Consider the following 9941-nt stretch of genomic DNA (forward strand, 5'->3'; position numbering starts at 1 on the left):
GGAGAAATGACCCCCCCCCTTCCAAAATGGCGGCTTGGAACGGCCCTGAGCCCCCAAATTATTTTGGGGGGTGCAGGGAATCCTGTAGCCCCCAAAATGGGGGTTTGGGGTTCAGAGACCCACACCACCCCCCAAATAATTTGGGGGGGGGCAAGGAACGCTGTGGCCGCCCCCCAAAATGGGGGTTTGGGGGTTCAGGACCCCCCCAAAACTAATTTGGGGGGGTTAGGGCACCTCAGAGCCCCCTAAAACGGGGAGTTGGGGTCGCCCCCTTTTGGGGTGGGGGTTGGGGGGGCTGTGGCTGGGTGTGGGTGTACGGGGGTCCCCAGGGTGCCCCCCCATTTTTGGGGTCCCCCCGCCGTGCCCCTACCTCAGTTGTCGTAGTTGTCGCGGTAGGAGGCGGAGGGAAAGCGCTCGCCGTAGCCCCCTGGTTCCTGGGGGGGGGCAGGGGGTCAGCACCCATGGGTGCCCCCCAGCACCCAGGGGTCCCACTCCCTACCCATCGCCCCCCCCAAGTTCTTCAGCCCCCCAAAACCCATGGGTTCCCCCTCGATACTCAGGAGACCCCCCAGCACCCATAGGACCCCCCAGCACCCATGGCCCCCCCAGCACCCATGGGGTCCCCAAAGCACCCATGCCCCCCCCCCCGGCACCCATGGGACCCCCCAAAGCACCCACGGGCCCCCCAGCACCCCCAAGGCCCCCCAAAGCACCCCCAGGGCCCCCGCAGCACCCGTGCCCCCCCCCAGCACCCAAAACACCCCCCCAGCACCCATGCCCCTCCCCCAACACCCACAGCCCCACCCCCCAGCACCCATGGGTGCCCCCCCCCTCACCGGCCGCCGTAGTCACGGGAGCCCCCGTAGCCCCCCCGCTGCGCCCCTCGTAGCGGCCCCCGTAGCCCCGGTCGCCTCCTCCTGCGGGGGGGGGGGCACCCAAAATTTAGGGGTGGGGTGAGACGGGGACCCCCCAAAACACCCCAGAGCCCCCCACATCTGCTCCACCCCCAAGCCCCTAAGTGCCCCCAACCCCCCGCCACCCTGTGTCCCCCCAAAATACCCCAGACCCCCCCAGGTTACCCCCAAATCACCCAGCCCCCCAAAAAGCCCCCAAGCCCCCCCAAAAGTCCCCAGGTGCTTCATTACCCCCCCCAAATCCTCAAGGCCCCCCAAAGCCCCCCAACCCCCCCAAAACCCCTCAGGGCCCCCCAAACCCCCTAGGGCCCCCCAAAAGTCCCCAAGTGCCCCATAAACCCCCAAAAATCCTCAAGACCCCCAAAAGCCCCCCAAACCCCCCAAAACCCCTCAGGGCCCCCAAACCCCAAGGCCCCCCCAAAAGTCCCCAGGTGCTTCGTTACCCCCCAAAATCCTCAAGACCCCCCAAAACCCCTCAGGGCCCCCAAACCCCCTCAGGGCCCCCCAAAACTCCCCAGGTGCCCCATAAACGCCCCAAAATCCTCGAGGCCCCCCAAAGCCCCCCAACCCCCCAAAACCCCTCAGGGCCCCCAAAACCCTCAGGGCCCCCCAAAAGTCCCCAGGTGCTTCATTACCCCCCCCAAATCCTCAAGACCCTCCCAAAGCCCCCCAACCCCCCCAAAAATCCCTCAGGGCTCCCCAAGCCCCCTAAGTGCCCCCCAAAAGTCCCCAAGTGCCCCATAAACCCCCCAAAATCCTCAAGACCCCCAAAACCCCCCCAAACCCCCCAAAACCCCCTAAAGCCCCCCCCCCCCAAGCCCCCCAAATCCCCCCCAATACCTCGCCCGTAGCCTCGGCCCCGGGCCCGGCCCCCCGTAGCCCCCCGGGCGCCGCGGGGGATTTCCCGGCGTGGTCCACCCGGATCTGGCGCCCGTCCAGCGACTGCGAACGGGGGGGGCCCACGCAATGTTGGGGTCCCCCTGCGCCCCCCTCCTTCCCCCCCTCCTGGGACCCCCCAAAATAACAACCGCCGGGGCCTCCCAGTTTTCTCCAAGTGCCCCCCTCAAAACGCTCCAGGCTCCCGAGGGACCCCCATTTCACCCAGACCCTCTCAGGGACCCCAAGGGCCCCCCGAAATCCGGGTGACCCCCTGAACCCCTCAGGGACCCCCAAGTGCCCCCAAACCCTTGGGGACCCCCTGACCCCCTTAGGGCCCCCTGAACCCCCTCAGGGACCCCAAGTGCCCCCAAACCCTTGGGGACCTCCCAGCCCCCTTAGGGACCCCCAAGTGCCCCCGAAATCCGGGGAACCCCCAGACCCCTTAAGGCCCCCAAGTGCCCCCCAGACCCCTCGGGGACCCCCAGACCCCCTTAGAGACCCCCAAATGCCCCCCCAAAATCCTGGGGACCTCTCAGACCCCCTCAGGGACCCCCAAACCCCATTAAGGCCCCCCAGTGCCCCCCAGGCCCCTTCATGGGTGCCCCAGACGCCCATTAGGGCCCCCCAAGTGCCCCCAGCCCCTTCATGGGTGCCCCACACCCCCTTAGGGACCCCCAAACCCCATTAGAGCCCCCAAGTGCCCCCAAATGCTTTTATAGGTGCCCCAGACCCCTTAGGAACCCCCAGACCCCATTAGGGACCCCAAGTGCCCCCCACCCCTTCATGGGTGCCCCAGACCCCTCAGGGACCCCCAAACCTCCTTAGAAACACCCCAGACCCCCATTAGGGCCCCCAGTGCCCCCAGCCCCTTCATGGGTGCCCCAGACCCCTTAGGGACCCCAAACCCCATTAGAGCCCCCCAGCCCCCTTCATGGGTGCCCCAGACCCCTTAGGGACCCCAAACCCCATTAGGGCCCCCAAGTGCCCCCAACCCCTTTATGGGTGCCCCAGACCCCTTAGGGACCCCAAACCCCATTAGGGCCCCCCAGTGCCCCCAGCCCCCTTCATGGGTGCCCCAGACCCCTTAGGGACCCCAAACCCCATTAGAGCCCCCCAGCCCCCTTCATGGGTGCCCCAGACCCCTTAGGAACCCCCAAACCCCATTAGGGCCCCCAAGTGCCCCCCAACCCCCTTTATGGGTGCCCCAGACCCCTTAGGGACCCCCAAACCCCATTAGGGCCCCCAAGTGCCCCCCAGCCCCCTTCATGGGTGCCCCAGACCCCCTTAGGGACCCCAAACCCCATTAGAGCCCCCCAGCCCCTTCATGGGTGCCCCAGACCCCTTAGGAACCCCCAAACCCCATTAGGGCCCCCAAGTGCCCCCAGCTCCCCTTCATGGGTGCCCCAGACCCCCATTAGGGCCCCCAAGTGGCCCCAGCCCCTTTATGGGTGCCCCACACCCCCTTAGGGACCCCAAACCCCACTAGAGCCCCCAAGTGCCCCCAGGCCCCTTCATGGGTGCCCCAGACCCCCTCAGGGACCCCCAAACCCCCTTAGAAACACCCCAAACCCCATTAGGGCCCCCAAGTGCCCCCCAGCCCCTTTATGGGTGCCCCAGACCCCCTTAGGGACCCCGAAACCTCATTAGAGCCCCCCAGCCCCCTTCATGGGTGCCCCAGACCCCCTTAGGGACCCCCCAAACCCCATTAGAGCCCCCCAGCCCCCTTCATGGGTGCCCCAGACCCCTTAGGGACCCCCCAAACCCCATTAGGGCCCCCAAGTGCCCCCAGCCCCCTTTATGGGTGCCCCAGACCCCTCAGGGACCCCCAGCCCCCTCAGGGCCCCCAGCCCCCCCGCGCCCCCACCTCGCCGTTCATGGCCCTCATGGCGTCGCTGGCGTGCTCGGGGTTGGCGAAGGTGACGAAGCCGAAGCCGCGGGAGCGCTGGGTCTCCCGGTCCTTCACCACCACCACTGCGGGGGGAGGGGCGGCGGGGGGGCGGGACCCCCACCCAGGGGTGTCACCCCCCTAAAAGGGGTGCCAGGGGACGTGGGGACCCCCACCCATGGGTGTCACCCCCCTAAATGGGGGGCCAGGGGACGTGGGGACCCCCACCCATGGGTGTCACCCCCCTAAATGGGGTTCTAAGGAACACGGGGACCCCCACCCATGGGTGTCACCCCCTAAAATGGCGTCTTAGAGAAGATGGGGACCCCCACCCATGGGTGTCACCCCCCTAAATGCGGTGCTAGAGGATGTAGGGACCCCCACCCCTGGGTGTCACCCCCCTAAATGGGGTTCTAAGGAACACGGGGACCCCCACCCATGGGTGTCACCCCCTAAAATGGCGTCTTACGGAAGATAGGGACCGCCACCTATGGGTGTCACCCCCCTAAATGGGGGGCCAGGGGATGTGGGGACCCCCACCCATGGGTGTCACCCCCTAAAATGGCGTCTTAGAGAAGATGGGGCCCCCCACCCACGGGTGTCACCCCCTAAATGCGGTTCTAGGGAACATGGGGACCCCCACCCATGGGTGTCACCCCCTAAAATGGTGTCTTAGAGAAGATAGGGACCGTCACCTATGGGTGTCACCCTCTAAAATGGTGTCTTAAAGAAGATTGGGACCCCCACCCATGGGTGTCACCCCCCTAAATGCGGTGCCAGAGCATGTAGGGACCCCCACCCATGGGTGTCACCCCCCTAAATGGGGTGCCAGGGCACGTGGGGACCCCCACTCATGGGTGTCACCTCCTAAATGGGGTTCTAAGGAACATGGAGACCCCCACCCACGGGTGTCACCCCCTAAATGGGGTTCTAGGGAACACGGGGACCCCCACCCATGGGTGTCACCCCCTAAATGGGGTCCCAGGGGGTGCCAGGTAGGGGTTGGGGGTGCCCAGGGGATGGGGGGTCCTGGAGGATTTGGGGGTCCCCGAGGGTCGGGGGTCCCTGGGGGTTGGGGTGCCCGGGGGTTGGGGGATGCCAGGGGTTTGGGGTCCTGGGGTCCCTGGGGTCAGGGGTCCCTGGGGTCGGGGTGCTGGGGTCGGGGTGCCCGGGGGTCAGGGTGCAGGGAGCCGAGGTGTGGGGGGTCGGGGTGCGGGGGGTCGGGGTGCCCAGGGGGGTCAGGGTGTGGGGGTCAGGGTGCCCAGCGGGGTCGGAGTGCCTGAGGGGTCAGGGTGCGGGGGTCGGGTGCGGGGGGTCGGGGTGCCTGGGGGCCGGGGTGCCCAGGGGGTTCGGGGTGCAGGGGGGCAGGGTGCCCAGGGGTTTGGGGTGCCTGAGGGTCAGGGTGTGGGGGTCGGGGTGCAGGGGGCCGGGGTGCCCAGGGGGTCAGGGTGCAGGGGGTCAGGGTGCCCGGGGGGTCAGGGTGCCCGGGGGTCAGGGTGCGGGGAGCCGAGGTGTGGGGGTCGGGGTGCGGGGGGTCGGGGTGCTGGGGTCGGGGTGCGGGGGGTCAGGGTGCCCAGGGGGTCAGGGTGCCCGGGGGGTCGGGGTGCGGGGGAGCCGAGGTGTGGGGGCTCAGGGTGCGGGGGGTCAGGGTGCCCGGGGGGCCGGGGTGCCCAGGGGGTCAGGGTGCAGGGGGTCAGGGTGCCCGGGGGTCAGGGTGCGGGGAGCCGAGGTGTGGGGGTCGGGGTGCGGGGGTCAGGGTGCCCGGGGTCAGGGTGCCCGGGGGTCGGGGTGCAGGGGGTCAGGGTGCCTGGGGGGTCAGGGTGCCCGGGGGGTCAGGGTGCAGGGGGGTCAGGGTGCCCAGGGGGTCGGGGTGCTGGGGGTCGGGGTGCCCGGGGTGCCCGGGGCGCCTCACCCTCGGCGATGGGCCCGAAGGAGCTGAAGTGCTGCTCCAGGCCCTGCTCGTCCGTGTCGAAGTTGAGCCCCCCACGAAGAGCTTCCCCTCCTCCGCCGCCATGCCTGCCGGCGTCACGGGCGACGTCATCGCGCGCCACACGCCGCACCGCACCCCCCAGTGACATCATAAGCTGGGGGGGTGTTGGGGAGGGCGGGCGGGAACCCCCACGGCGACCGAGGCAGGCGCCCGACACCGGGACGGCCCTGGGACCCCTCCCCCCGCCGGGTGGGCTCCCCTGTGACATCATCACCACCCCCCCCGCCAGCTGTGACATCATGACCCCGCCGGGGCAGCCCCCGGGGCTCTCTATGACGTCACAACCGCGGCGGGGAATCCCCGGGGGGTTCCCTACGCCGGCGCGAGCGTCGCAGAAAACCCCGCTGCCTGCGGCGCCCCCGTGACGTCACGGTCTCACGGCCGGCGCATGACGTCACTACCCCCCCGGGGGTCCTCAGTGACGTCACAGCCCCACAGGGAACTCCCCATCCCCGAGAGTCCCCCGTGATGTCATCGCCCCGGGGGGGGGGAGACCGCTCCGCTCCAGTTGGGTGCCCCGTGACGTCACGACTGAGGTGGAGACCATCCCCCCACGTGTGTCCCCCTCTCGTGACGTCACAACCCAGCAGGAAGCCCCCAGGAGACTCTGCCATGACGTCATTACCGCAACGGAGCCCTGCGTGGGTCGCCCCCGCCGTCGCCACCGCGATAGGGACCCCGCCCCATGTGTGTCCCCTCGGTGACGTCACAACCGCGCAGGAAACCCCCCCTCAAGAGGCTTCCCCGTGACGTCACTGCCCCGGTGGGTGCCTTCACGTGGGCGCCCCCGACGTCACAGCCACGGTGGGGACCCCACGTGTGTGTCCCCCCTCAGTGGCGTCACAGGGGCGACCCCCCCTCACCCCCTCGGCGCCCCCGTGACGTCACCCCGCGCCCCACGTGGGTCCCCCGGCCACGTGCGCCTCCCGGAAGCGCCCCTCCCCCCGCGCCCCGCGCATGCGCCCCGCCGCACGTCCGCCGAACCCCTTCTCGGGCGGCGCCGCCCCCGCCCCCTCCCCCACGCGCATGCGCCACCCCAGGCCCCGCCCCCCCGCTCTTCCCCCGGCGCATGCGCTCCCGCCCGCGGAGCGGCGCCCGCCCCCGCCACGCGCCCGACGGGAGGGGGAGGGGGCTGAGCCCCGGCGGCGGCGCCTGCGCGGTGCGGCCGGACCCGCGACTATCGCGACAGGGGGAGGGCGGGGGAGGGGAAGGGGGAGCCGCGACAGGCGGCGGCGGCGGCGCGGACTCACCCGAGCGGCGCCGAACGGGCCGAGACTGCGGCCGCGCCCCGCCCCGCCCCGCCTTATCTACCGGCCACGCCCCCCGCCGACGTCACGCCGCCGCCATTGGCCGGCCGGCGGGACCCGCCCCCTGCGCGCGGGAGAAACCATTGGGCGGGGGGGGAGGGGGGGGAAGGCTTTAATGGTCGGTCCCGTACAGCCGAAACGCCGCGGCCCCGCCCCTTCCCCTCCCCCCATGACGTAGCTTCCCCGGGGGGGGAGGGGGGGACGACACCTATAGCATCCATATGGCCCCCACACACACCCCCCCCCGGGCGCTATAGGGGCCATACGGGCTCCCATATGGGGTCTCCGCAGCCCCCCCCCCCCGTGCCCCTATAGGGGCTATAGGGCTTCCTCCACCCTATAGAGACCCTATAGATCCCCCCTGGCCCTGCGGGGGGCCATAGGGACCCCGACCGAGGACAACACAGGCGCCATAGGGGCCCCCGAGGGGGGCATTATAGTGCTGACTCATCCCCCCCCCCTCCCCTCCCAGCATAGGAGAACCCCTCCGGACAGTATAGGGGCTATACGTTCCCCCCTCACCTGGGCGCCCCACATCCATAGGGTCCCCCGTGAGCACGCGTAGCCCCCTATGCAGTCCCTACAGCCCCTCATGGGGGCTACAGCTGCTCAGCCCCTCCCCCCCCAGGCACTATAGAGGCTCTACGCCCCCCCCCCCCGGGCGCCATAGGGGCCATAGGGGGCGGGGCCAGCCCCCGAGCGTCTCATGCTGCATATAAAAAAAGACCCCGCCCCCTTATATACATATATACACGCACGGTACATATAGGGACCCATGGGGGGGGGAGGGGGAGGGGGCCAATCCTGAGCGATGCTGGACGCGCCGGGAGGGCGGGGGTGGGGGGAGGGAGGTGTGAGTAACCTGGGAGTAAAGTGTGAGTAAACCCCGAGTAACCCGGGAGCGGCCCCGGCCTGGCCGGGCGACCTCGGCGTAAAGTGCCTGGAACCCCAGAGGAGCGCGTGCGGCCTGGGGGCGGAGGGCGAGTAAGCCCGGAGTAAAGCGCGAGGAAACCCCGAGTAACGCGAAGGCGGAGTAACGTCAGAGTAAGCCCGGAGTAAAGGGCGAGCTCGGCGTAAAGCGTAGCCCCGAAGTCGCGTGGAGCCGCGGGGTCGACCTCGGAGTAACGATTCTGTGGCGGTGGGGCACGTAGTAACCCTGGAGTAAGGGCTGAGCAACTCTGGAGTAAGGAGCACCCCACCCCCACCCCCCCCCAGCGTCCTGGGTCGTGTTTGCAGGCTCAGTGTAAGTCGGGACCTGTAGTAGCGGCTGAGTAACTTCCACGTAACCAACCTGGAGTACGTCAGGCTATAGGAAGGGCTGAGGAACCTCTGAGGAACCTCTGAGGAACTTCTGAGAAACCTTTGAGTAACTTCTGAGGAACCTCTGAGGAACTTCTGAGGAACCTCTGAGAAACCTTTGAGTAACCTCTGAGGAACCTCTGAGTAACCTCTGAGTAACTTCTGAGGAACCTCTGAGGAACCTCTGAGGAACCTCTGAGGAACCTCTGAGAAACCTTTGAGTAACCTCTGAGGAACCTCTGAGTAACCTCTGAGTAATCTCTGAGGAACCTCTGAGTAACCTCTGAGGAACTTCTGAGGAACCTCTGAGTAACTTCTGAGGAACCTCTGAGTAACCTCTGAGTAACCTCTGAGTAACCTCTGAGTAACTTCTGAGTAACCTCTGAGTAACTTCTGAGGAACCTCTGAGGAACCTCTGAGGAACCTCTGAGGAACCTCAGAGTAACCTCTGAGTAACCTCTGAGGAAGTGCTGAGTAAGGCCTAAGTCCCTTCCGAGGCCCCGCTGAGGCCCCGCCGCACACGCCCGGTTGCGAGTGCGGAGCAAGTCAGCGTCACGACGCGAGGAACCTGTTAGTAAAGGCTGAGTAACCGCGGAGTAAGGGGGGGAGGAGACCACGATTTGTGGAACGCCGGAGTAGGATTTTGAGAAAGGGAGAAGCTGGGCTTAAAGCGATAAAACAGCGAAGGCTGAGGAGCGGAAGGCGGTGAGTAAGGGCTGAGTAACCTCTGAGTAAGGGCTGAGTAACCTCTGAGTAAGGGCTGAGTAGCTGCGCCGAGGAGCCGGGCAGCGACGGGGAGTAGAGAGGAGTAAACTCAGAGTAAGAGCGGAGTAAACTCAGACTAAGGACCCCCCCCCCATGAGTAACCCTGGAGTAAGTTCTGAGCAGGGCTGAAGTACCGACGAAGCTCAACGTAAAGGCTGAGTAAACTCCGAGTAAGGATCTGCCCCCCCCATGAGCAAGCCTGGAGCAAGATGTGAGTAGGAATGAATTAGCGAGTAAACTCAGAGTAAGAGCGGAGTAAACCCAGAGTACGAGGGGAGCAAACTCAGAGGAAGAGCGGAGTAACCTCAGAGTAAGAGTGGAGTAACCTCAGATTAAGATGGGAGTAAACTCAGAGTAGGAGGGGAGTAAACTCAGAGTAAGAGCGGAGTAACCTCAGAGTAAGAGGGGAGTAAACTCAGATTAAGACGGGAGTAAACTCAGAATACGAGGGGAGTAAACTCGGAGTAGGAGGGCAGTAAACTCAGAGTAAGAGCGGAGAAAACTCCGAGTAAGAGCGGAGTAACCTCAGAGTAAGACGGGAGTAAACTCAGAGTAGGAGGGGAATGAACTCAGAGTAAGAGCGGAGTAACCTCAGAGTAAGACAGGAGTAAACTCAGAGTAGGAGGGGAGTAAACTCAGAGTAAGAGTGGAGTAACCTCAGAGTAAGACGGGAGTAACCTCAGAGTAAGAGGGGAGTAACCTCAGAGTAAGAGCGGAGTAACCTCAGAGTAAGAGTGGAGTAAACTCAGAGTAGGAGGGGAGTAAACTCAGAGTAAGAGCGGAGTAACCTCAGAGTAAGAGCAGAGTAAACTCAGAGTAAGAGCGGAGTAACCTCAGAGTAAGATGGGAGTAAACTCAGAGTAAGAGGGGAGTAAACTCAGAGTAACAGCGGAGTAACCTCA

At 66.4% G+C, this 9941-nt stretch overlaps 1 protein-coding gene across 1 annotated transcript; it reads right to left on the reverse strand.

Moving 5' to 3' along the window:
- Positions 1-832: 832 nt before the first annotated feature.
- Positions 833-5692, reverse strand: LOC140646010 (RNA-binding protein 3-like). Its single transcript, XM_072849439.1, is given in 7 exon segments — positions 833-871; positions 874-917; positions 1755-1811; positions 1814-1856; positions 3658-3764; positions 5591-5665; positions 5668-5692. Coding segments are annotated over 7 exon segments (390 nt in total).
- Between the last annotated feature and the right edge of the window lie 4249 nt (positions 5693-9941).

The sequence above is a fragment of the Ciconia boyciana genome, unplaced genomic scaffold (assembly GCF_034638445.1).
Source record: "Ciconia boyciana unplaced genomic scaffold, ASM3463844v1 HiC_scaffold_108, whole genome shotgun sequence".
In the NCBI taxonomy this organism is placed as follows: Eukaryota; Metazoa; Chordata; class Aves; order Ciconiiformes; family Ciconiidae; genus Ciconia; species Ciconia boyciana.